The sequence below is a fragment of the Elephas maximus genome, chromosome 9, assembly GCF_024166365.1.
Source record: "Elephas maximus indicus isolate mEleMax1 chromosome 9, mEleMax1 primary haplotype, whole genome shotgun sequence".
In the NCBI taxonomy this organism is placed as follows: domain Eukaryota; kingdom Metazoa; phylum Chordata; class Mammalia; order Proboscidea; family Elephantidae; genus Elephas; species Elephas maximus.
The window spans coordinates 72,344,111-72,370,796 of NC_064827.1; the positions used below are offsets into that span (position 1 = coordinate 72,344,111).

The 26,686-nt window shown below is 53.2% G+C and overlaps 1 protein-coding gene across 5 annotated transcripts; it reads right to left on the reverse strand.

Annotated features, from left to right (window-relative positions):
• Positions 1–1,554: 1,554 nt before the first annotated feature.
• On the reverse strand, positions 1,555–26,686 carry LHX6 (LIM homeobox 6). Of its 5 annotated transcripts, XM_049897240.1 has the most exons (11): positions 26,420–26,686; positions 25,215–25,286; positions 24,678–24,860; positions 24,193–24,314; positions 15,048–15,268; positions 12,730–12,830; positions 12,403–12,498; positions 12,041–12,215; positions 8,674–8,777; positions 4,255–4,307; positions 1,555–4,120 (listed from the first exon to the last, which is right to left on the reverse strand). In XM_049897240.1, the coding sequence occupies exons 1-11, from the start codon at positions 26,501–26,503 to the stop codon at positions 3,769–3,771; spliced, it is 1,563 nt and encodes a 520-aa protein (XP_049753197.1). In that variant the 5' UTR covers positions 26,504–26,686; the 3' UTR covers positions 1,555–3,768. The 5 variants fall into 5 exon arrangements, with proteins under 5 accessions (XP_049753197.1, XP_049753198.1, XP_049753199.1 ...); XM_049897241.1 differs by lacking the exon at positions 25,215–25,286; XM_049897242.1 differs by lacking the exon at positions 4,255–4,307 and having other exon boundaries at positions 3,958–4,120; positions 8,682–8,777.

The window sequence follows — 26,686 nt, forward strand, 5'->3', positions numbered from 1 at the left end:
CTCCCAGCTGGTTCCTTGCTGTAGGCCTAAGAATTACCAAGACTGCCTCTCCCTCTTGGCATCTCTCCTATTTGAGCCTCATACCTAACACAGAATCAGTGCATTGCCATAGAAAGAACATGGCTTGGCATCATACATGCCTGGTTTCAAATCCAAGCTCAACCACAGGTATCATGTAACCTTGGGCAAGTCACTTCATTTCTCTAAGTCTCAATTTCCTCATCTGTAAAATGGGTATAATGATGCTTGAAACAATAGCATTGGTATTGTTTAATAGGTTGCTGTATGGATTGAATGAGATAATCCAAGTCAAAGAGGTGGTACTTAACAGGTACTCAATATGTGTTTGCTTTAAAGAATAATTTGCTAGCTGTGCACACAGTAATAATTCCTCCAGATCACCCACAGCTATCACACTTGTCAGCTCTGAGAACCAGGGGAGGAAGCAGTGACATGTTCCAGGGCCACACTTAGGCCACAAGCATCCTCAGAGGTTGCTGGATCCCACCACCCTTGGTGCTTTGTCCCCCAGCTCACCAGAGCTGCCCAGTGGAGGCAGGAGAGTGAGCCAGTATGTGGGCAGGCTGCAGGGGGAGGAAACTAGGCCTCAAACAAGGGACCCAGGAGGTGTCATGCCAGGGCAGGGCCAGGAGCCAGAGGGAGGCCTGAGCCCACTCTCAGCTGCTCCATAGAGGGGACCTGGGGGAATCATCTCTCCCTCTATGCCTCCAAGTCACCTCAGCAGAATGAGAGGGCTGGGCTCCATCAGTGGTTTCCAAACTGTTTTGGAAACAGAAGATACATTCACGTAAAGAAACACACACACACACACACAAATAAAACTAAACTATTTATTTTCAATAATGTGGATACGGCTACAACATTTGAAAAATGGATCAGAAGAGTGGATGTGGGGGAGAAATGGGATTGGGAATGAAAGACAAAATAAAAAAGAAGAGAGGCCCTGCAGAGTCGATGACACGGCGCACCATGAACTGACGTTTACAGTCCGCTCATTTTTGTGCAGACCAATGGGAGCTGAAGAAGCCTCCACGCCCGGCGGGGCTGCTCCACTCATCGCCTTCAGGTGCTGTGCTGGCCAGGAGCTTTGGCTTAAACAATCTGCTGCTAAAAAAAGGGGGGCAGGGGGGGAACCACAGAGTAGATGCTCTCTCTCACCAGATTGCATGGTGGCTCTGGAACCTGACATGGCCAGTATGAGGCCCAGTCTGTGCCAAAGCAGCTGGGGTGGGCCCTGTCTCCCATCCGCCATTCCCTTCACTTCACACCGTACCAAACTCTTCCCCATCTTCCAAACAGGCTATGCTGTGCCTCCTCCCTGCCCCCAATACCCTCCTCCATCAACTTCCATCTTTCTATGCAAAGCTCATCAGATAGGGTCCAGTTCAAAATGCACCCCAGCCTGGGCCCCCACAGCATGCTGTAGGGCTTTACCATCAGGAGCAAAAACCAAAGGAAAGATTAGAGCTTCCCAAGGCCAGGGATCAGCCCCAGGCAGCCCTGTTAACATCAGTGCCCAGCACAGGGCCAGGCACGAGTTACCAGATCGGGCGCTCCTCTGGAGCGGGGTCTGCCTGGCACACATCTCTGAGTCTGTGGAGCCAGCACAGAGCCCAGCAGACAGCACATGTTCAGGAAGGGTCTCAGGGCACCAACCAGCCTAATTTCTACAAAGCTCGGCTAACAAGCAGCAGTGACTAAGTACTTGGAGAAGCAGCCCACCACCATTCCTTTATAACGCAGTTTACTAACCAGGAAACAGGACCAAGTTTCCAGGAAGGGGGATTGCACTGTCCAGCAGCCCAGATAACTGTGGGAGCCAGTGGCCTGAGCCCTTAACCAGAGAGCAGGAAAGAAATGAAATCCCATCATGTTCTGGATTTAAGTGCCAGCACTTCTACTTGCATTAACTTTATTTATTACACAAATAAGACATTTACAAAGTACGACATGAAAGGTATGTAACGAAACAGACATTGGTTTTACAAAAAAGTGCTTACATTTTTTTCCATGTGTATTTTCCCCCTTTGTATTTAAATAAATAGTCTTGACGGTCTGTATGCTCCCAGGCTGCTCTAAAAGGGTAGCGGAGCCATGTTTGAAGCTGCAACATGCTACGGCCATGTGATCCACACAAGGAACAGACCCCTGGGGGAGGCTCAAGGCAGAGTGGGTACTGGGAGACCCTGGGCAGGCTCAGCTAGCCATTTACCTCATGGTTCCAAATGGGGCTTTACCATCAGCAGCAAAAACCAAAGGAAAGATTAGTGCTTCCCAAGGCCAGGGATCAGCCCCAGTCAGCCCTGTTAACATCAGTGCCCAGCACAGGGCCAGGCACAAGTTACTCACTGGATAAGTTCTGAACTGAGCTGCAATGACCACATTCTGAGTGCTGCCTTCTCTTTGCCCTGGGTCTGTTGTAATACTCTTCGGAACAGAGAGGAAGCAGGTTCCTTTCTCAAGTTGCATCCCTGCCTAGCCCTGCTCCAGGTCCCAGAGCAACAACGGCATATAGATTTTCATTTTAAGTGCCAACTTCAACCATTTGGATTCTGAAAATTTATTGGGATTCAGTGAGCTAGAGAGTGCTGCAATTGATGACTGATATCTGCCATGGGTGAAAACAAGGACAGCTGCTGCATATGTACCATGAACTTGCTTTCCCTGTCCTAGAGTCTCCTTCCAGAAGCAACGTATCAGGTTAACCACAGCATAAAGGAGGACTTGGGCTAAAACATGTTTAATAGCAGCCTCTAGTGGGAAATGCATCAAGACACCAAGGAGTTCCAGAATTAAAGGATAAGCTTGAGGCAAGTGAATGTCCCCTGACACATAAGTCATGGTCGTGTTTAGCCCAAGTCTTTTTGTTTGGGGTGAAGAGATGCAGCAAGATGGGGTGGATGTGAGCACAGCTGTGTCTGGCCTCTGTTCTCAGAAGTGGGTGGGGATGGCTCTGGGCAGGGTTGGCGGGGAAGCCCAGAGGAGCCAGCTGGAACCCTGGGCTGGCCACTCCTACCTAGGCTGTTGGCACCCTCTCCATACTCAGTATGGGCCCGGAATTAACATGCTGACTGCCATCTCACTGGGCTCTGTTCCCCAGGGCTGCAGCAGGATGATCCAATTTCCCTCTCACTGTCCCCTCAGAGGAGACTCAGCCCAGGCTCCCCCCATCAAAGGTCAAAAAGTGGTCAACAAGGGTCCCCAAGTCCTGACCAAACATTCTGAAATATCATCACACAGATCAAACACAGTCTCTGCTCTGTTCCCTGCATCCATGCCGGATAACTAGATAGGGATAGGGCCTGCCCCCTCCATGCCGAGTTTTCTCTTTCCTTAAAATGGCTATACTTTCTGGCCCAGTGTACCACATCCCTCTCCCTGATCTCCACATCAGTGGGGGTCATGGCCCTCCAGCCCCGCCCAGCCCCGCCCAGCCCCTGCCTCTTGGTTTCGGCAGGCCTCCATCTCTGCCCTGCTGGGCCTCTCAGCGTTGGTCAGTGTCTCTTCTCTCTCTGAATTAACTTGACATAACCAGACAGATGGAAATGATAAAACTAGAGCATAGCTTTCCTTTGGGGACATCCCACAAACACTGTAGAGTTTTCCAGACAAAAGCAACAGAGTGGATAACATTGGGGGTTGTCGGCTATTCGGAATTCAGAGCCAGTTCCGAGGAAGTAGTAAATAAAGGGTAATACAGGGGGAAAAGAAAACCTGTAAATTAAAAGGCTGTTAGCGTCACACAATTCAATTCTGCCTTTCACTATTATAATCACAGTAAGTTGAAGATGACCCCTGTTTTAAATGAAGAAAACAGGCTGTTGTTTTCACCCTGATTCCAAAGGTCAGGGAGCTCTGCCTTCCAAGGGGAGGACTCTGTGGTGCTCCTGGTGGGTTCTGGTACTCAGCTGGAGAGAAAAAAGTCCAGGCCCGGGGGCCGAGCTGGTGGCGGGCAGGCTGGCGGACAGGAGTGGATGTGGGGGCAGATGAATCCCTGGCCACAGCTTGGACTCTGGATTTCAGCGGCTGAGGGGCAGTTGTGGGGTGCCCATGGCCAGATGCGGAAATGCTGGCAGCGTTAGTACTGAAAAAGGATGACCTGCAAGAGGAGGGCACAAGAGGTGGCTGAACCGGGGCCCACCCTCGCAGCCCCCCAGAGGTCCTTAAAGGCATAGAGAAGAAGGGTGGGCACAGGGCCCAGATCTGGATTCAAATCCTGGCTCTGTCACTTACTTGCTGTGGGACCTTGGGCAACTCACTTCACCTCTCTGAGCCTGTTTCCTCATCTGTAAAACGGGGATGACAAAATCTCTCTCTCAGAATCATGGGGAGGATTCAATGAGATACAATCATAACAGCAGCAAACGTTTACAGGGCACTGTACCATGCGCCGGGCACTGTTCCATGCGCCAGGCACTGGGTGAAGCGCCTCCCATGCACGATTTCACTGAAGCCTCACCTCAACCCCAGGAAGGAGTTCCACCTCATCACCATCTTACAGGGAAGCCCCTGAGGTTCAGAGAGGTGTTAGTTAAGTGAGCCCTTGATCACACAGCTAGGAAGAGGTGGAGTCAGGATTGGAACACAGGCCTGGCTCCAGGGCAAGCTCTCTTTATTATACCACACTGCCTCTACCTCTCAAAGGCCTCCATGACAATAGTCATTGAATGCTGACAACATACCAGGCAATGGGCCAAGCACTTCACATGCACTTCATCTTCACAAAGCCGAGAGGCAGGTGGCCCAGATGTGCCACATGCCTGACACACGGGTGGAGACCAAGGACCTTCTGCCCCTTTCCCTCTTCCTCTTCCACCCAAAGTGCATGGCTGACGTCTCACAGCCGCCATCAACACAGCCAATTCCCTGAAGTTCAGGTCAAGGATTACTGACCAGCTGGTCAGTAGGAAGTGCCAAGAGGAAATTTCAAAGAGGAGGATGGGCATGGCAGCGCAGTGATTCCGTTTTCTGATCAGGAATTTTACCTGCCCAGAACTGGTCACCATAAAAAGGAGATGGGGGAAAGCAATGATGATTATTTTAACAGTAGTAATCATAATAATGACCAATACCTATGGAGTACTTTCTGTGTGCCAGATACTATGCTAGGCTCTTTGCATATGTTATTGCATTTACTTTTCATAACAACCCTAAGTGGTGAAAACTATCATCATCCCCATTTTTCAGGTAAAGAAACTGAGGCTCAGAGAAGCTAAGTATGTGCTGCAGGTCTCACAGGCAGGTGACAGAGGTGGGATTCAGAGTCTGCCTGACTCCAGAACTCACACTGCATTGCCTCACCCAACCTTGGGCAATGTTCCCCTTTGGTCCCGGGGACACTTGGCTTCGGTTTCTTATTAACAGAACCTCAAGAGAGATGACCCTGCTAGGTCATTTTCCTCTGTGGACCTCAGTCTCTCCATGTGATCAATGATGGCTTGGTCCTACTAAGAACCTTCCAAGTTTTGAAGTTGTGGGATCAGACGATGTGACCAGGAAGAAATGCGGTTTTGGAAACTCACAGGGATGTGTGACCGATGATGATGTGGTGGAGGCAGAAAGTGCTACCCCGAATGCTCAGAGCACTGCTCTTCTGGCCAGGCCCGTGAGAACACTTTTTATGAGTGGATTCTGGAGCCTGCTCAGAGGGGCAGTGAGTCTTCTCATAACTAGGCTGGTCCAGGCCTGGAGAGGCGAGGGAGAGCTCATCCAGTCCTATGCTGACCACACACAGTCCCACATCCTACAGTCCACCAGTCCCCATGGGTCTTGGTAAGATGTAGACAGAAAACATCCCTGGGAGCTGGCAGGAAGGCCTGACAGTGAGAGGGCAAAAGGTCATAAAAGAGGGAGAGACACTTTAGTGCAAGGCTTCTGTATGCAAAGCTGGGGACACAGTCCAGCAAGAGAAAACTCGGGCTCATCAACCAAACCCAGGGGCCAGAAACCCTGTACAGCCAAAGCTATCAGAGTCCAGAATGGGCTCATCCTTCAGGCTGAGCCATATATAACCACAAGCTGAGCCAACCAACCAGGAGACAAGGGCTCTCCAAGCATTGAGCTCAGCCCCTTACAATCCCAAGGCTCCCCACTGCCTCATAATGCCCAAGCCCCTTGGCTCAATGGTCCAGGCCCTCCATTATGTGGCCCTGCCTACTCCCCTACCTTCCCCATGCCTTGGCCATGCTAACTAGTCTGTAGTTCCCCCAAACCCAGGCTCCTCTATGCCTTTGCATGTGGTGTTCTCTCCAAGTAGAATGCTGTTCTTGTCCTCTGCTTATCACTCCCTCTTTTGCATCCTCGAAGGCCATGTTCATTCCCCTACCCAACTTGCCCTGTCACCCTCAGGTAGAGCTGCCTGCCTCCTGCTGTAAACCATGAGCTCCTTGAATACAGGGAACAAGGCATCTCGCCTCTGCACTCCCATGCTAGGGCCTGACGGGCAAATGCTCTCCTGCAGGAAGGGAGCAGCTCTGAGATCAAGGCTAGCTTGGGGTTAGGAAGTTCTAGGGCCAGTGACAGTTCTGCCTGTGCTCACTGTGTGATCCTGGGCAAGCACCTGTTCTGTCTCAGCCTCAGCTTCTGCAGGTATGAAGTAGAGTTCATTAAAAGCATTCCCACCCTCCTCCTAGGAAGGCTGTAAAGGATGAAGTTAGAGAGAGCACTGTGTAAACTATAAAGCACTGCACAAAGGGAACTGTAGTGAGCTTCAGAGTCCAACAGACTCACTACGTGTCACCTCTGTGAGCCTTGGTTGCCTTATCTGTACCATGAGGAAGGCCACCCCCACGCTTACAAAGTGGTTAGGAGGCGACAACCAAGAGACATGTTTAAAGGGCCAGCCGCAAACAGAAGAGGCCCTCAGCTGTGAGTACGACATCAGAGGGGACATTCCTGGAGCATGCTCACCTACCACCTTTCAGGCCAGCCCCAGATTTTGCAGGACTTTGTGCTGAAACTACCATTTACTTATAAATATATCTGTCCAACTAGGCTATACATCTTTCCCCACTATGCCCAGCACAGAGCACCTACAGTGGGTACTTAATCAGGAGGAGGAGTGGTAGGGGCTGTCCTGCAGGGATGGTTCCCAACCTGGCTGCCCATCAGAATCACACGGGCTCGTTATTACACATGCAGATCACTGGGCCCAACCCCAAACCTCCTCAGTCAAACTCTAGGGGCGAGGCTTGGGAATCTATCTTTACAAGCTGCCCAGATGATTCTGAGGCATGCCAAGACCAGGATCTGCTGGACAGCGTGTTCTCATCCAGGGCTGTTCCATCCCTAAGGTCCTAGCCTTCTCTCCCTGGACCACCACACCTGCTGACTCACTGGATTCCCTGCCTTCTACTGTACACCTGCCAACCCAGACTCTCTGAGGCCACTACAGTAATGCCTCCCATTGCTCCAAGAGAAAGCTCAGGCTCCTCCACCTGGAAGCCCCAAGGCTCCTGCCTTACCACTCGTCCTCCCGTGGGCCAGCATGATATAATCGCTCAGGGTTCTCTAAGAGACGTGGTAGCCCCTGCCTTAGGAACCCCAGACATGCTACTCCTTGACTCATGCTAGCTTTTTCTTCCTCCTTTCCTCCCTCCTTCCCCAACAAACTCTGATTCTGCTTTCAGGCTGAGATGTGACCTTCTTCTGGGAAGTCTTCCCAGTATCTCTCCTGTGCCCCACCCTCAGGACCCTGAGGTTTGATCACATTGTGTTATCACTGCTAGGGTCTGTCTCCCCCTCTAGACTGTGGCCTCTTCAAAGACAGGGACCATGCTTTACTCTGTGTCTCCAGTAACTGACTCAGGGCTGCTGGGCACAAATCAGTACGTAGGCAATGTACATGAAGAATGAATAAATGCACAGGTTCTCATCCAGGCTCGGTTACCTGGAGCTACCTGTGCCTCAATTTCCCCATTTCTAAAGCAAGAGGTTGTTTTAGAGCAGTGGCTTTCAAAGCTAACTGTGAGGTGTCTCAGAGCTGCTGAGAAGGAGGTGAAGCTCCTACACTCTCTGAGATTTTACTCAGAGCTGCCCCACCCACTTTCATCTGTGTTACAGAAAAGGTTAAACAAAGGATTGCAGTGCTTTAATACACACACACACACACACACACACACACACACACACACATCCCTTCACGCCACTGGACTGGGTGACGTCTTTAGCTGGTTAGTTCTAATGCCTGAGACAACCAGAGATACTGATTCCACACAGAAACCCAGTTCAGCTAACCAAGGTCACCTGCTGGCCTGCTGGGACCCTGGGCCCCCATCAGCATGGATTTCCACTCTCAACAGACAGGAATGAAAAGGAGGAAGTGGAGGAACCAGTGAGCTGATGAAGGCAGGGTAGTGTGTGAAGTAAGCCCTTCCTGGAACCTCAAAGCTTCAGTAAAGAAACAAAATTCACAAATCTGAAGAAGACCAACTGTCAGTGGAGGACTAAAGAGAGGCCTTTAGGAATGGCTGTGCACACACAGAACCCACCGCAGCTCCCTTGGGTGACTGCCTAGGGGGCCGTGGTCTAAGTATGTTAGATGGAGAGGGTCCACCACAAAGCGGCATCGACCCAATGACAAGGAATGCTGCCAGAAACCCATCCACGGCAGGAGGGTTCTAACCCCATCAGACCCACCCTGGCTCCATTTACCTTCTCACCCCGGTTGGAGAGTGGCCCATCCATATCGGCTTTGAGGTGGACAGGGGGTGCAGTGTAAGGCAGCCGGCAGTGCACCTGCCCGCATTGTACCTGACCTGTGGATGAGAGGATGCCTTGGAACCCATCCCTCAGCCTCCATGCGGGATCCCACCTGCCCCGTGCTGTACAGCCTGGAGTCCTGAGACCAGTTTTACCTCTGCCACTTACCAGCTGGGTGACCCTGGGCAAGATTTCCATAGGGTTGGTTGAGATACTGTATGTGAAAGTCCTTATAATCTATGAAGTGATATATGATGGCTAAGGTACAACTGTACAGCCCATTGATCAACAAACATTCAAATGAGTATGTACTGAACACCTCCTCCATGTAAGGCTGTACCCCACCTATTAAGATCCTCCCTCAGGGCCTTGTACCTTCTTTCCCACAAGGATTACCCTGGTACCTCCTAGAGGACTCTGCTCATAAGTCACCTTCTTCACAATACCCTCCCTGACCACCCTATTTACAGTTACACCCAACACCACAACCTACCCCCATCCTCCCTGTCCTCCTTCCCTGTTTTTTTTTTCCTCCTTAGAACTTACCATCATCTGACTTACTGTATGTTTTTATTATTTATGTGATATTATCTGTCTTTTTTTTTTTTATCAAACAGAATGCAAGCTCCATGAGGGCAGGAATTTTTGACTGTTTTCTAGATTCTAGGTCTTGGTGGGTTTCCAGCACCTAGAATGAGGTCTAGCATCTAGTAGGTACTCTTTAAATATTTGTTGAATGAATTTCTAGCCCCAATTTTAACATCTAAAACTGTTGGGGGAATTCCATTCTTGTGTCTGATCCAAATGCCTCATGCTTCAGCCTGTTTACCACTACAATGGAAAAGGTCATTGCCTGTCTCTTTTCCCCAGACTTCATCCTCTTTGGTCACAGGGGACAAAGCCCTGGACAGAGACTTATATGTGACTTGGGACAAGACACTGCGCCTTTCTGAGCCACAGTTTCCCCATCTGTAGAATAAAGCGGTTAGATTCAATTGGGAATTCTTAACCTGGAGTGTTCTAAAAATCCAAGAATAGTGAGAAATTACATGGAAACTTGAGTGTATATGCATTTTTCTGGGATCTGGTTCCAAAGATGTCACCAAATTCTAAGCTGTAAGGCTCCAGGAAACTCAGGATCCTGTGATTATTGTTAATTGCAAAGCAAAAGTTCATTTTTCTGGTGTCTGGTTATAATACTTTCATCAGCTTCCCAGCTGGCAGGCTTCAGAAAATCCTCGACCCCATGACTTTAGTTAACAGTAAAACAAAATGCTGAGATGACTTTCAGTCATGCCGCAAAATGCAGCAGGTCCAGACATACTGGGCAGCTCCTGCCCAAGCTTGGTTCTGCCTCAAGGAGACGAGAAAGGGGTACCTTCAGCCCCTCCTCTGGGCAGTAAACACAGGTTTAGGCCTGGTCAACCAGTGTGTGGGCAGAGTCCTGGCCAGGGGCTCTGGAGGCCATGGTCTCACTCCCAAGGGGGTCACCTAGATCCATTAGCAACTGTCCACATGAAGTGCTAGCCGGTTGCCCACAGCCCTGGTACCTAGAGAACCCCTGATCCTTGGTGCCTTTAACAGATGATCTAGGTATTTAACATGGGCTCTGTGCAGCCTGAACACAAGTCATTGCTTAAAGAAGAAAGGGGAAAAAAGTCCCTCTTACTAAGTAGATGACTAAGAAATGGAACAGTATAAAGAGACATGGTTTCAACTGGCAGCCTAGTGCAGTAGTCAGGATCCTAAACAGGGACTCGACTCCTAATTCTGCCAACAAAAAACACCATCAAAACCACAATAGCAGTGAATCCTTATCCAATACTTGCTAAGTGTTGAAGACTTTAAATCAATGATCTCATGTGATGATCACATCACTTTGAGATAGGTACTCTTATTATCTTCATGTTTACAGATGAGGACGCTGATACTCAGGGAAGCTAAGAAACTTGACAGTTTCTTAAACGGCCAGTAAGTGGCGGGGGGTAAGATTTGAAGCCTGGCAGTCTGACTTCAAAGCCCATGCTCAACCATTAAGGAATACTGGCTCCCACTACCTTATTGTGGGTACTTGGTTTCCTCAGCTATACAATGCAGATAGTGATCTCTGATGTTTAGAGACATGGACAGTCTGGTCAGTACAGAGACTGGCACATGACAGGGGCTCAATAACCGCAGTTCTCTCTCTGACCTCTTTTCTTTTTCCCTTTTTCCTGGAGCCATGTTTTCCATGGCCTGTTTTTGGCCATGTGTATGAGCATATTGTGGCCACTCCTTTTTTTTTTTTTTTTTGTCATGCCCAACTTTAAGGAAATGATCAATGGAAACAACCCCAAAGAGAAAGAAACCCTGCCACAAACACCTGTTCAGTAGCACATTCATGGAATGCTCATCCCCCAGAAATGCATGTGGCTACTCCTTCACTCCTCCAGGTTTCCACTGGAAGGTCACTCCACCATGATCCCCCATGTCCGCCACAGCACTCATTTGTGGCTGACATGCCTGCCCTCTCTGCTTTATTTGTTCATTGTCTCTCCACCCATCTCCCACTCTGGAATGTGAGCTCCACAAGGATAGAGGCTTTGGTCTATTGTGTTCACCATTGTATCCCAGTGCGTAGAACCCAGATGACACTCAAAAAATACTACTGAATGCATGAATGGATTCTCACAACCCCGCGAGCTAGGCAAGTATTATTATCCCAGCTTACAATGAGGAAACTGAGGCTCAAGGAGGTTAGGTGACTTGCCCAAGGTCCCACAGCCTGGGTGCTCCTGCGACTCTGGCCTTCTGCTCCACCAAACGCTCCCATGTCACCATTCCTTCTGGGACAAAGCCTGTCCACATTGGTTCCACTACCCACACTCTTCCTCCCCAACTGCTTATGCCTCACTTACTCCTACCCATTCTTCAGGTCTCAGTTTGCTGAGAGGCAGCCCCAGATCCACATCTCTAGACATTCCCAGCCAGCACCTTTCCTATAAGAATCGTCACAGTTAAAACAACACCCTTCTCTGCACCCTTCTCTGTCTGGTTATCGCTCCAGGCTGTGTCCCTCACCAGAACGCAGGCTCCACGAGGGCAGGGACCCATCCTGTTCTCTCCCTAGTCCCCGGGCACAGAGCGGAGGCTTGGAAAGTATTTTTTTCAATGGCTGAATGGCTTGACTGTACGAAGGTTCCGACCCACTGAGGCAGACCTGGAAACTCCCAGCACCCAGGTCTTCACCCCCGAGTCTCTGAAGGCTTCAGCCTCGACCACCCACGCACGTTCCTCTGCGCCACCCTCTCCCGTACACCCGGGCGCAGCGGTCACTTACTCTCAATGTAGCCGTGCAGGGTGACCATGCGCGCCCGCTCGGGACTGCTGAACGGGGAGTAGTGGATGTCGTCTGATAGGGCGGAGGGGAGGCGGGACGACGGCGCCCCCGAGGGCGGCACGGGATGTTGCGGCGTGTGTTTTTTATGACGCGCCCGGCAATTTTGAAACCACACCTGGAACGACAGCCTCAGCAGCCTCAGCCTCGCGGAAACGGGTTGCACGCGCCTCGTCACCCGCTGAGGAAGCTCGGCCACGTGCGTCCTGACCCGCGACTCCAGAGCCCAGCTACATGCTCCAGGGCCATCCCCAGGTCTCTACGCCCTCCCCAGACCTGAAGGCCCCATTCTCCCCAAGCCCCACCTGGATGACCCTCCGGCTGAGGCCCGTCATGTCCGCCAGCTTCTGCAGCGTCTGCGCGTCGGGGTTGTTGTCCTGTGCGAACTGCGCCTGCATAACCTGCCGGGCGCCAGGGGGATGGAGAGGGGGCGTTGAGGCACAACGCGCGGGGGTCTCTGAAGCCCCGGCCCAATCAGAGGTTCCAGCCCGGCGGCCACGCCCCAGGCAGCTACAGCCCCTCTCAGCCACCCGCGGGTCTGGGCCCAGGGGGAGGAGCCAAGAGGCTCCCTCAGCCCCCGCCCACTCCGAGACCCCGCCCATGCCCCGGCCGCGCTCGGCCTGCCCGGGTACCTGCAACTGTTCAGCGGTGAAGGACGTCCGCGCTCGCTTGGCCGGCTTGGGCTGACTGTCCTGTTCCGAGGGCACTGCCCCCTCCAGCGTGAGGCCGTTCCCTGGGGGCGACAGAAGCAGCTGACCACGCGACCCCATCTCTTCTAGTGGCAGCCTGGAAAGGACGGGGGTCGGGGGGAGCTGGTCCCTGGAAGGGTCAGGAGCGGAGTTGGCTGGGAGCGGGGAGCCCCGGGTCCTAGTCTCTGAGCTCAGACTTTGAGTATGGAGCTTCCGTTACTGAGCGTCCGCTCCGTACCGGACGCTTCTCTTTCGGTAAGTCCTTTGCGTCTCAAAGGCCCGGGAAGGGGCGCCAGTTATCCCCGTTTTACAGCGAAGGAAACAGCGGCTCCGAGAAAAAAAGGCGGGGGGGGGGGAACCTCTCCCAGACCATCCTACTAGGATTCTGAAATCTGGCTGACCCCAGCACCCAAACTGGGCTTCTCTCCTAGCTAAAGTGGGGGAAACCAACTGCTGATGGAGATTGGAAATAAGCAAGTTACAGAACTGTGATCCCATTTTCCTAAAAACGGGTAGAAGAAAAAAGTTGGAAGGATATGCACCAAAATGTTAGCAGTCGTTACCTCCGAGGGATATGATTAAGGACATTCTCTACTTTCTACGTTTCTGTAATGGTTATAAAGTTTTTACAAAAAATCATCTGTCACCTTATTTCTTTAAGGTTTAATTTTGTTAACTGGAGTATATGTTAGATTTTTTTCCCCACTTATAATACTTTCACAATCATACTAAACCACTGAATACATTCCCATTTATTTTTTACTACTTCATTTTTCTGAACACAAAAGTAATGCATGCTCCTTATCAAAAACTCAGAAAATACAGGTAAGCACAAAAAAGAAAATAAAAACCACCAGTAATTCCATCACCCAGAGACAACCACTGTTCACAATTTATTGTAATATATTTTAATTAGGAAAAATTATGTTGGAATAAAACAAAAGAAACACATGCATACAGAAGAAAAAATCTGGAAAGATGCATATCAAAATATGAAGGGTGGTGGCATTTGGAGTAATCTTTATTTTCTTTTCTGCTTACTCATCTTTTCTAGTTTTTCTACAATGAACTTTTTTTTTTTTTAAGTCTAAAAAGTAAAACAGTAGCCAACAGTGAGGGCTGGTCAATAAGGGAGATCTGAGGCACCAGCCTCCAAGGCCTTCTGCATAGCAGGAGTCTAGGGTTAGGCCTGGCTGTGAGAGCTAGTGTGTAACTGGCAGGGCTGTGACTAGGGGTGGTCCTAAGTTGGTCCAGCAGGGATGGAAGGAGCCTGGGGTCACTGATAGGCCATGGTGAGGGGTAAGCTCTGGCTCTGACTCCTGGGTCCCCAGTCCAGCTCCATTGCTGACTTGCCAGTTGCAGATAACCTCATAGCACCCCAGCTTCACTTGCCCCAATTCTGGCAGGAGAAAGTGATGGTCCTGGTATGGCCACAGGTGGGGGCACTCTGTGAGACTCCAACTAGGGTCCCCAAGTTGGGCCTGGAAACTGAAGCAGGTGGTCCATATCCCCTCCCTGGGGATGGGGCAGATGTTTTGTGGAAATAATGCCCTCTGGGGAAACTGGCAGGGCAAGAATTGGTGTGCCTATGCTTTAGATGGGAAAATGAAACTCACAGAGGCAGCCACATCCCAGCAGCCTCCCTAGCCTTGTGAGTTCTGATTTAGGGGCCCTGGAGGTTGGGGGTGGGCCATATATAGTATGGTGGATAAGAGTTTGGGCTTTGGAGTCAGGCAGATATACTAGTATGTGACCTTTGACAAGTTACAAACTGCCCTGTGTGTCTTGGGGAATCAGAATGTCAGAGCCAGCAAAGATTCAGGAATCATTCTAGTCCAACATCTGTCTTGCACAGACTGCGGCCTAGAGTGGCACGGAGTTTTCATATATCAGCCCAGCCAGCCAGAAGCAAAACTGGAGCATAGGTGTCCTGGCTCAGAGACCTGAGTTCTTTCCCCTTACAGTTAAGGACCCTTGTCCAGGATGAAACCCCCACCTGGCAAACCTAGGGCTTGGAGCTTCTAGGGTAGGGTGAAGTTGTAGGAACAGGGTCATGCCCTCTCTTCAGGACTGGCCTAAGCCTGATTCCAGGCAGCTTGAGGGGATGAGACAGGCTGCCGCAGCCCCACCACCGCCCCCCACGCAGCCTCCAGGCCATTTAGGGAGAGGCACGTGGGCAATTCCTGGGGTGCTGAGATGGAGTAGGAAAGGGCTGGGGTCGGAGATGCAGCCGGATGCTGCGCTGTGCAAAAGTTAGTTACCGTTCTCCGCGGCCCTCTTGAGGTTCTCAATCATGGTGTCGTAGTGAATGCGGCACAGCACCTTCTCCTCGACCAGGCCGAACTCCTCGCCGGTAGACAGCTGACGCTTGCACGAGAAGCAAGCGAAGCAGGCCAAGTGATAGGCGTTTCCGCGCGCCCTCCGAACCCAGTCGCTGGCGTAGATCTGTCGGCCGCACCTCGCGCACTTGGTCCCGAAGCGGCTACGGGACACCGGACCAGTGAGGGGTATGGTGAGGCTCAGACAGCCCCACCACCACCACCACGTGCCTCTACCTTCCAGGCTCCTAGCCTCAGAGCCTAGGCTCTAGCATTTTCTTTTGCCTGGATCCACCATCCCTCTATAGCCAAGTCCCACCCATATGGTGAGCTGGTGGGTGATTTTTATCTGCTTCTTGGTACTCTTCTGAGTTCTCCAAATTTTCTACAATAAACACGTATCTGTATGTATTGTATTTATTTGTTCATTAAGACACATCATAACTATTAGGAAAATCTTTATAATGAAAATAGACACATTTTTTTTTTTTTTTTTTTAGCATTTACCATGTGCCCAGCAAGATTCTAAGTGTGTTACATGGATTATCTCAAATTGATCCTCATTTGCAGATAAGAAAAATGGGGACCAGAAAGGTAAAGTAAATTAGTCTAAGGTCATCCAGCTGGAAAGGATAGGAGCCTAAGCCAGTCTTACTCCGGAGATGAATGAGCTGTAACCCCAGCTCTAGAGAAGCTCAGGGTTTCTTAGAAGAATAGACAGATATGAACTTTCTGGCTATGCCACCCTAGGCAAGCTGTTCAGCACCTCTGAGTTCTCATTTTCCTTGCCCTGAGCTGAACTAGATGACAATGGCAATGACTACTGCTATTTGTCTAGTGCTTTGCAGTTAACTAAGTACCCAGTTACTCTGAGCATGTGCCAAGATTCCAGCCCACGGAACCAGACTCTGGAGCATCCTAACACTGAGTGTTGAAAAGACAAAATATATCCTACCCAGACCCAAAACCCCAGCTCAAATGTCCGCTCCGTTCCTTGATGTGATTCCGCCTCTCCTCCTTCTCTTTCTCCACTTTGTAGAGTGGCTCTTTGGGTATGGCTACCTTCATCGCCAGACTGGGAGCCCCTCCGGGAGGCAGCATAGCTCAGTTCTCCCTTGTCTTAGAGATCAGCCCAGGTCTGACCACCAAGGAGGGTTTGTTCCTTTTGTGGATGACTCACCCTGTGGCCCTGTCGCAACCCTTTAAGCCTCAGTTTCCTCTGGTGTACAGTCACTTTCAGGGAACGGTACCTCTACTCATCCAGGGCCTCAAGCTTGGAAGCCGAATACCACACCGACCAATCACCAGGTGCCATGAGCTCTGTTTGCTAAGCATCCATGGATCCCTCTCCACTGCCACCATCCTAGACCAGGTTCCCATCATCCACTCACCTCACTGCCAGTCTCTGCCCTGGTCTCCCTGCTTCCAGTCTTGCCTGTGCCAACCCATCCTTCACAGAGTGGGCACAGCGAAGTTTCCAGGGTGTGCATTGACTCCTGTCCCTCCCTTGCTTAAAATCCTTTGGTGGCTCCACAGTGCCCTCAGGATCCATCCAAGATCCTTGGGGTTTACCAAGCTCAGTAGACCCCATCCTCTTCAGGCCCATCTCATTCCTAATCTTTCTCAAATCTTCCTTCCCCTTTCCTCAGGTGTGAGCCCCTGGCAGGCACATTGGAAGTTCAGTGCCAGGTCTTTATGGCCCCACTGGAGCACTTTCCCACTCCTCAAGACTTTGCACACGTGGCTCCCTCTCCCAACAAGCCCTCCAGCAAGTCCCACAGCTCCCAGGCCACCCTCTCAGCACTGATCACATAGGTTTATAAATGTCTGCTTTTTGGCTCTCCCCCTCCACCGAGTCTTAACCTCTTTTGGGGAAGGGGACTAAGAAGATTTGCCTCTGTCTCCAGGGTGGCACCCTTCCACCCAGAAGGGCATTCAGAAAACGCTTGTGTGTGCATAGATAGACCAGCCCAGCAAAAACAGTCTGGTTACAGCCTCGCCCGCCTTGGCAAATTCAAATAACTGCTAGCTGAATAAAGGGTCTTAAGTTGAACTGAGGGCAGAACCAGGAGGCCCGGCTCGGCCAGCCTTAGCTGCCGGAAGCGCCCGCAAAGCGCTGTCTCTCCAGCGAGGAAAACAGGGGGACACTGACCAGAAAGGCAAGGTTCGCTCAGGCTGCAGTGGGCGCCTTTGACCAGTTAACCACTCAACTAAGCAGAGGCAGTGCCGGACCTCGGGAAATTCCGCTTCCCCTGGGGAGAGCCCAGCACCACCCATGGTCTCTGTTCCCAATCCTGCAGTCAAGGCGGAAGGAAATTGCTTTGCCCACCCCAGCCCACCGATCCCGAGTTCCGCCGCCCGGCTGGCGTTATTGGGAGTAGTTTCTAGCGGCGGAGAAAAGTTGGCTTTAGATTATTTTTGGTTCAGGAGGAGGAGGCGACCCGCCGTCTACTGAGCGCTTGCTGCGGGGAGGGCTCTGGGGCTCAGCGCCTTCATTGCATCCCCTCGATTTCGTCGCAACCCCGAGAGGTGGGGACTCTGGTGCTCCTTTGGCACACGAGGAATCGGAGGTTCAGAACGGGCGAGTGACTTGTCCAAGGCCACAGAAAGTGTGGGGCTGAGGTTCCTCGGAGGTGCAAAAAGAATCTGGAACCTACGGAAGTTGAACGGCAAGATGGAAGATGGGGAAGCCACGAATTTGGGTGGATGAACAAAAAGTCCTAGTCTGATGGCACTGCGTCCCCACTCCGGGCCATCGCCCTGGAAACTCCTGAGAACCCGGTCTGGGGCCCAGCCTGCTCTGGAAGGCAGGGATCGAGGAGAGGGATCATCAGGGAGAGGGGCAAAAGAGGGAAGGCAAAGTCCCAGCTCTCAGAAGCTAGGAGAGACCGCCGGCTCCTGCCTGCGGTCTCCGTGCGCCGCGGCCGGTGCGCTGCGCCGGAGTGTGCGGTCCGAGGTCGTGGCGCTTGACTTTGCCGGGCACGTCCAGGGACTTGTCCGAGACTTCCCACGTAGCACTAGATCTTCTTGCCCCGAGTCCCCAGCTCCAGGGCCGGGCCTGGCCTACACAGGTCGCTTGCACTGGCTCCATCTCCGCACTCCAAGGCGGACGCCGCGAGTGACCTCCAAGCAAGTCCTCAGGTCCCCAAGGCCAAGTAGGGGAAATACCCTGAGCATGTCACCTCAAATGCCAGGTGAGCCCCCAGTCCTAGGATCTACCGCACTCGCCGTGGCTGAGCCCAGTCAACGAAATCGTCCTCGCACTGGATCGATCCTTCGGGGAATCATTATTCCGGTTTGGATGCGTTGCCGGCCGCTCCAGTAGCGCGTCCCCACCCAGGGCAGAGTTCTGGGGTACAAACAAGCTGCAGGAGGAGGCCCGCGAATCGAGGCTCTGATAAACAGGCTTCTTTCCAGGCGGGCTGCGAGTGCCAAGCTGCCGAATTCCGGAAACAGCGAAGTCAGCGACAAAGACAACGAAATTTCCAGAAAGGGACGCTCAAAAGCCGAAAAGGGGGCGCCGAAGAGATCAGGAGGCGCGCCTACTGCCACCCCCGCCTTGCTGTGAGATCCGTGCGGCGTGCTTCCCTCTCTGGGTCCTGGTGCGCCGTGGGCGAAGGCTCAAACTACCGAAGCCTTTGGGGATGGAGAGGTGTCAGACAGATGATGCACTTCGTGGGACCCGCTGAAAAGAACCAGGTGAGCAACGCGCTCCGCCTTGCCTCCAATTCCCCGAGTGGGGAGCAGAGATAGCTGGGTATCCGTGTTTGTGCGGAGGGATCTGTGCGCTATTGGCCAAGTCATCCCCACTCTCCCTGCCTACCTCTCTTAGTAAGCCCTCAGTATGAACTAGTTCAACGATCTGGGACCCGCTGGACCCTCACTACGACTTCTTCCCCGCAATTATGCTACTTGTTCTCCTTATGAGAAAACTGAAGCTCAGAGTGGAAACGCCAGTGTTAGTTTTGAAGCCCGGGTACAGAGGCCCAAACCAGAGTTCACTTATTTTGTGTTGAGGATGCTCACTTGATGGCCTTAGATTCCATGTGTGAAACAGGGGAGGCTCTAGGCGGAGCCCTTCCTATCCCCTCTGCTGCTTCCCTTGTATGCAAACCCTTATTAGAAGAAGCTGGAGAAAATGGAACCAGCAATTAAACGGTTAAAACGCCCCGCCGTCTCGGAGGTCCTGTCCCAGGCCCCTCCCCCACGCTCCCCTCTCCGCTCCCCCAACATCTGTCCCCCAACAGCTGGCGGCCGCTGGGCCGCTCTCGGCCGCGGTGGGGGGCCGCTTCCCGGCTTTGAGCCTCCCCGGGGACCCTCGCTCAGGGGGAGGGGATGGTTCACCCGCTGGAGCCCGAAGACTGGGCTTGGGCTCCAGTTGTAAGACCAGGGAGGGGTTGGGGGTCGGGGGGAGGGTGCTTAAATCAATTTACCCGAGCAGGGGGACAGGAACTCGGGCAGCCTGGGCCCAGCCCAGGGCACTCTCTGAACCCCCACTGCCATAAACGCAAGGGGAGGTGGTTAACCCTTCACTCCCCAGTCCCGTGTCTAAAAAGCAAGAGGGCCAGGTACCATGGTGATCTGATCCTGGCAAAATTGCTCCTGCCCTAGTGCTCTCAGGGCCCACCCAAGGAAAGTCACACATCAGAGTACACAGTGAGTGTTCTCATGCTCATTGAGGAGCCAACCCAATTGAGTAGGGACTCTTAGGACCAGTGGAGAAGAGTCTTTGCCTTTTGATGGGCCCCACCTTGCACAGGGCCACAGCTAAGACAGTTCAGATACAGGAGAGTATTGCATTGTTAGGAGCAGGGATGGTGAAGCCAGTCAGTCATGGGACCTATCCAGACTCTGCTACTTATTAGCTGTGTGACCTCATCACTCAGGGCCTCAGTTTCCATTCCTATAAAATGGGGGTTATGGGAGTATCATACTCACATAGTAGACCTGAGGATTAAATGAGATAATGCATGTAAAGAGCTTGACACAGTTCCTGGCTTAGAGAAGGGTGTAATACATTTTGATGATGGATGCCCTTGCCCCTGTCCGGCCCCTCTTCCACTCTGTCTTTCATTTTGTGACCCTGGCCACTTGATTTTTCACTTTCCCAGGGCCTGAGTCTCCCCAGCTATACGATGGGCACATGCTCCAGGAGGCTGAAGGAGACAGGAGGGCACTCCAGATCAGGCAATGCCCCATTGTGGGGGCAGCAGCTGCAAGCAGGCAGGAGGGAAGGGACTGGAAGCGGCTGTCTAGGGGTGTGGTTGCTGAGGGCAGTGGAGATGTGAAAACCTCAACAAGGAACACCATTTTTTCCCAAGGAATTTTCTGTGCTTTTTGGAAGAAAACAGAAGAAAATAGTCTTCACAAAAAAAAGTGTAGAAATTAAAAGCAATATCACATTTCCCACATAGTAATTTTCTTCTATTAGGATTCTCAGGGCATGAGGGGAGAAGGTAGAGACCTAGTTGAACCCACAGGGCTGATGAGGTCCCTGTTTGGAGGATGAGTTGAAGAAACAGAGGCAGAGAGGTCCAGTGGCCTGGCTAAGAGCACAAAGCCAGTGGAACCAACCCCTTCAAGCAATGCAGATGAGCCTAGGGCAGCACTGTGACCCCCTCCTACCTCCCCCATGCTCTGTAGCCCCCCTCCCTGGTGAACTTGGGGTTCCTTCCTAACCTCTTAACTTCTGAGACACCAACACTGGTTCTGCCAATGGGGATTGAAGGAGGGGCTACCAGATGGACAGAAGGAAGGTGGCAACCAGTGTAGAGGTGGGGATGGAAATGAGGTCAGAGGACCAGGGGCCCTTGAGGCCTTGACCACTCCCTCCCTCCCATCCTAATGGGAGATCTTGGTCTCTCCTTGGGCTGAGTGCTCCAGTCCACATATCACCAGACTTTTTACCCGGGGTTCAGGAAACGGAGGCCTAGGGAATCTGAGTGCATGACCCCTTTCTGAGCCCAGCCCTCAAGAAGTGAACTCTGTCTCTCATGCCACGGTTCACACTATCTCCAGGAAGACCTTCTTCATAGCAGCCACCTCACAGCAGCCACCTCACAACCTGGGCTGCCTCTCCAAGCACACAATAGTCTTTGCTTGGTTTTCTGCTGGTTTTTTTCTCTCCCTTTTTATGGGTTTTATTATTTTTGATACAGGTAGGACTGCCAGGGATAGGTGATGCCTGCAGGGAGACCTGCTGGGGGAGAAATGATGAGAAAAGCCTTGGCCTTTCCTCAGAAGAGCTACAATGCTACCGTCTACCCAGGTAATAGGAGCTTTTATTCTCTCTCTTTATTTTTTCCAACCAAAAATCTGGTTTAGTTTTGTTTTGGGAGCTCATCACTAGAGAAGGATTAGCGCCCAGAACCTGAAGCCCAGAAGCGGCTTGGCCCCATCCCTCCAAGCAGGCCCTGTTCCTCAAGCAGCACAGGGCAAATGACATCAAGGGGCTGTGTCCAGTGCCCACCCTACCAATGGTAACAATGTGCTACTTGTGACACCCACAGCACCTGATGGGGGGGCCATTACCAAACCTTCCCCCTTCACTGACCTCCTTGGCAGCTCAGGGAGACAACACTGGAAGGGGGAAACTGAGGCCAGGGAGATGCAGTGGGTTGCCTAAGGTCATACAGTGATTCAGTGTTGGGCTGACAAGCCCAGGCCCCTGCCTCTCCCCACAGCTGCACACTCTACCCTCTACCCCACCACTGGAGGTAGTAGAGGCTCTGAACTGTGGAGTAAGGTCTAGTAAAGCACAGCCTCCAAGGAGGCTCAGTCCAGCCTGGGCATGAGCTGGGGCTGGAGAAGCATCGAGAAAACATTGGCAAGTAGCTCCCAGGACTGCCAGGCCCATTGTCACCAGAAGAGCTGGGAGAGGAGTCCTGTCCTGCCTCTACAGGGTGAGGCCCAGACACCATCCTACTGGGTTCCCCAAGCTGGAACCCTGTCTTTGACTAGCTGATAAGTCCAAGGAACAGCAGCCAGCCTTTTCCTTCCTTTCTTTCTTTCTTTTTTTAAAAACCCACTGGAGTCAGGCCTATGTAGGGAGGTGGCTGAACATAACTCTAACCCCTGTTTTCTGCAGTGACCAAACCAACAGTCAGATGGAACGGGGGTGGGGTGGGGGTGACATCGCATTCTGGTTACACACCTGGTTACATGTGGATGCATGCCCTCCTCAATGATTATCTCCCTCTGGCATACACACACAGGGTCCCACATTCACAAATATACATTCACATAGATACATACAGAGATAGGATCACACCCTGGATCCCTCAATGCCTAGCTGGAAGGCTTTAAGCAGGAATGTCCCCTTGGGGGAAGGGGTGGGAACAGGAAATGATGGGATTTCAGAATCCCCTCACCCTTCCTCAACCTCTCACCTCTAATCCTGTCCTTAATCTTGACTACCTTGCACAAACACACACAAACGCATAAAGTCCCAACATGTACGTATAGACATATTCTCACCATTCACAAATGAACTCAAAGACAAATTGCTTATCAATAAAGGAACACACACACTATCCAAATGCCCCTGACACAGCTCAGTGACACATTTGCCCAGCCCAACTGCACAGATCCCAGATAATATGACACACATACATTCATTGCAAGAGGAGTCCTAGGCCACCTGGCAGAGCCCCTCAGTCTCCTTCAGCTGCACACTTTCACAGCCATCACACAAAGGAAAAATCAGCTCCTTTCACCAGCCTTCCTGTGGGTTCCACAGAGCACCCCAGCCCCAAATGCTGCAAACTTCCCCCCTAGACTCAAGGTTCTCCCTTTTCAGGACTCTGGAGGCTCAAGACCAGGGGGCAGGAAGGTGGGCGTTGCCTCCCACCGTATTCCCTGACTCTCAGAGGATCTTCCTGGGGGTGGAGGTCTTCCCAGGAAGACCGAAGCCCTGATCTTTCCTGAGGCAAGGATGGGAAGGATGTCTGTGGAGTAGGGGGCAGTGGGAGAGCGCCTTTCTCCACTTCCTGAGAAAGCACTTGTGAACAGCGTCCCTCCCGGGAACCAATCTCACTCCAGTCTCCTGGGACTCTGTTGCCCTATAGCCTGACATCAGGCCAGTTCCATCCTTCCACCTGGATGGGGCAGGCAGTCGTGGCGCCCTTGACCTCGCAGTAACCTCGACCCCATGACCGGGTCAGACTCCCGCAGCGTGGCTAAAAGCGAGACGCGCGCGCGCAAGTGGCAACGACGCCGCAGCACGGCAAGAGGACGCACCCGATCTCTTTCTTGAGCTGCGGGATGCGCCTTGGCGGCGCAGAGAGCGCGGCCCAGAGTAATTCCACTCAGGTAATGGGTTACTGCATCCGACGCTCTCCCTTCCGATTCCGGCGGCCCAAAGCCTGAGCCAGAGCCTGGATTCTCGAGGGGGCGAAGCCGGGGCCAGAAACGACGGCGGAGCTGTAACGGGAATGGGTGCCTGGGACCCGAGTGGGACCCCGGACCCGAAATGCAACACGCAAGGGTCTGAGTTGAGACAGAACGGGAGACCGAGGCCAGGGCTTAGGACCAGGCGCTTGGATGTGGTTGGGATCGGACCTGAGACGGGCTGGGGCCTAGCGCTTGGGGCCAGACGAAACCTGAACCCAGAGCGGAGAATGAGTCAGAGCATGGAGCCGGCTCGGGAAAGACACGGACACGGTTGGAGTAGGGTTCGAGCGTGAACCCAGGGCCGCAGCGTACGGAAATGCAGCCACATCGCGACCGGCATCCGGAGCCGGTCCGAGCCAGAGCCAGGGACAACAGAGCTCGATCTAGGCGCTTGAGACCGGAACTGAAGTCTGAAACTTAGGCAGGACCCAAGGCGGAGCCAAAGACGCGACAGAAACCTATCCGGCCACGGGAACCAGAGGGGGATCGCGGGCCCGAACCTGTGACAGTACCGGCGCGTGGCGTGGAGCTCCGGGTTCGCGGCGTCATGCCTGCAGTCTGGGCCCGCGCTGCGCGCGGGGAGTGTGCTCAGGACACCAGGGCTTGGGAGCTGGAGACCCCTCGCAGCAAAGGCGGCCTCTGCGCGCGCCCCGGTCCTGCCTGCGGCGGTACTGCTGGCCCAGCGGCCGCAGCCTACCTGAAGTAGTCCATCTTGCAGAAGATTTCCTTGTTCTTGATATAGCAGCTGTTCTGCTGCCGCAGCGATGTGCGACACACGGAGCACTCGAGGCAACGCACGTGCCAGATGAGGTTGTTGACCTGGGGAGGGGGCGGGGAAAAGGGGCGGCTCAGCGCGGGCCTCTTTCACACGGGTCCCAGGCTCCTCCGCCCCATTTGCAGACCCAGACGCTGGAGCTCGGAAGGTGCGTGTGACTCTATTTTTCTTTTGTGGCACTCTGGCTTAATAAACTCTTCCCATTTTACAGATGGTAACTCGAGGGCTCGAGGAGAACTAAGACTTGCCCAAGGCGGCGCAATCAAGTAGCGGCTGAGCCGGGATTCTGGGTTAAGCCGGCCTTGCTTCCCTGCAGTCCTCTGGGCTGCACCCTCCCCCTTTCCCCAACACATACACGCACACTCGGAAACACACACACACACACACACCACCCACCCTTGTCTCACCTTGAGCAGATACCGGTCCAGGATCTCGAGGCCGCAGCTGGAGCAGATATTCTTGCCAGTGGATGGCACGGAAGAGGCCGCAGAGGGCGGCGAGCATACGGATGGTGTGCTAGGTGTACAAGGGGAAGCTCGACCCTCGTCCTTGTCCAGAGCGCCTGCCAGGGCCTCGGCGTCCGACTGAGCCTGCAGTATCGGAGAGAGGGAGAGCGCGGCGCTGAGCCTGGCAACCAGAGTTGCCGCTGCCTCGGATACAACTCTGGGGCCCTGGAGTGCAAATTGACAACGAAATTTCCCCGGGACGCCCTGCCAGGGGCTGGAGGACAGGAATGGAAAGGCCTATTGGAGACGAAGGGACGACCTCAACTTTTAACAAGCGCGTCTTGGGTGCCGGGAGAGGTCAAAGCCCACGTTCCTGGCCGGAAAACCGAGGCTCAGAGAGGGGCAGCAGCCGCGGGGAGTTGCCCAGCCCGTGGGCCAGAAAGCTGGGTCAGGTCCCCAGGGCTGGGCCGCGGGGGACTGGGAACCAAGCGGACTCACCATGGTGGGCGGCGCGGTCCCCTCAAGGCAGCGGGTGTTCGCTTTGCAGCCGGACCCAGGCTGGGCCATCACCTGGGGGAGGGGGGTAGAGGAAGCGAACGCAGGCGGCGGCGCCTGCAGAACTGGCTCGGTGCAGCCTGAGCCCAGCGCCTCCCCGCGCCTGTTATATAAACCGGCGCCGAACAATGAGTCCTAACTTTGTAGTGGGCATTTAAAGCCCTTCCCCACAAAAGCGGTGTCTCTCTAATGAAGCAATTTGAATTTGGATTGGATTTTTTCCCTCTCTCTCCCCCTCTCCCTGCACTTAACCCGTGGCTCTTGAAGTAATCGCTTAGTTCCCTTGCAATCCAAGCCTCTGAGGGGGAAAAAAAACACGCGCACACACACAAACTACCTGCAATTAGAAATTGTCGTGAATGCCCAAGATAAGAGGTAGCCAGAGTGTCAATTCCAACTGTCAATCAGTGAGATCCATCAGGCCGCCCAAAGAATTGCAAATTTGATTTTTTAATGGTAGTAATTAAAAATCGAATTTTTCTCTCTCCACCCACCCCCCTTCCTCTCTCCCTTCTCCTCCTCTCGGCACAAAATGCAAAAGGGAGAAAAGAGAGAAAGAAAGAAAATAAAAAGGAGATGGGGGGTAAGGAAAATAAATCCCGGAGCGCCTGGAGCGTCAGCCAGCCCTCGCCGCGCGCGCGCGCGGCGAAACTGACGCGGCGATACTGACACAGATTTGGGCGCTTTTCGAGGGCCAGTCCGAGGGGCAAGAACGGGGGCGAAATGGGACCAAAAGGAGAAAGGAGAAGCTTCCAGGAGGAGGAAAAAGCACCCTCCAGCCCTTCCGCGCGCCCAGGACCGGCCCCGCGTTGGGATTCGCCGCGTTGCGCCCGCACAACCCCTGGCGCATCGGCGCTATCAACGCCTATTCAGACGGACAATACCCGCCTCGCCTCCTCTTGATTCGCCTGTGTCTTTGCTAAATCGCTTTTTGAGAAATTCCTCCAACATTTGCATAATGTGTTCCCGCTTTCCGCGCTACCCACCCCCCCGTGCTCGTGCGCGCTCACACACTCACATACACACACTCACAGGCGCAACCCCGCACCCCTCCTCCCTGCCGCCGCCTGCCACCCGCCCGGCCCGGTTGGGTCCTGGCCCTTGCCAACGCGGGCCGTGGCCACTCGCTCGCTCGCTCTCTCGCTCACCTGGTCGGTGGCGCGGACGCCCTCGGCCGGCAGCCGGCAGCCCTCGGGCAGCGCCGGGGCGGCGTTCTCATGCTTCCAGTACATGGGCCGGGGAGCGGCGGGCTCAGCGGGCGCGCAGCGCGCAGAGCCGCGCCAAGGAGGGCCACGACCGCAGCAGGAGCAGAAGCTGAAGCAGGAGCAGGAGAGCAGAGGCGCCGGCCCCACCACCCCGGGCCCGGCCCCAGTCCCCGTCCCTGGCCAGCGCCCAGCCCCGGCCTCCTTGGCTGC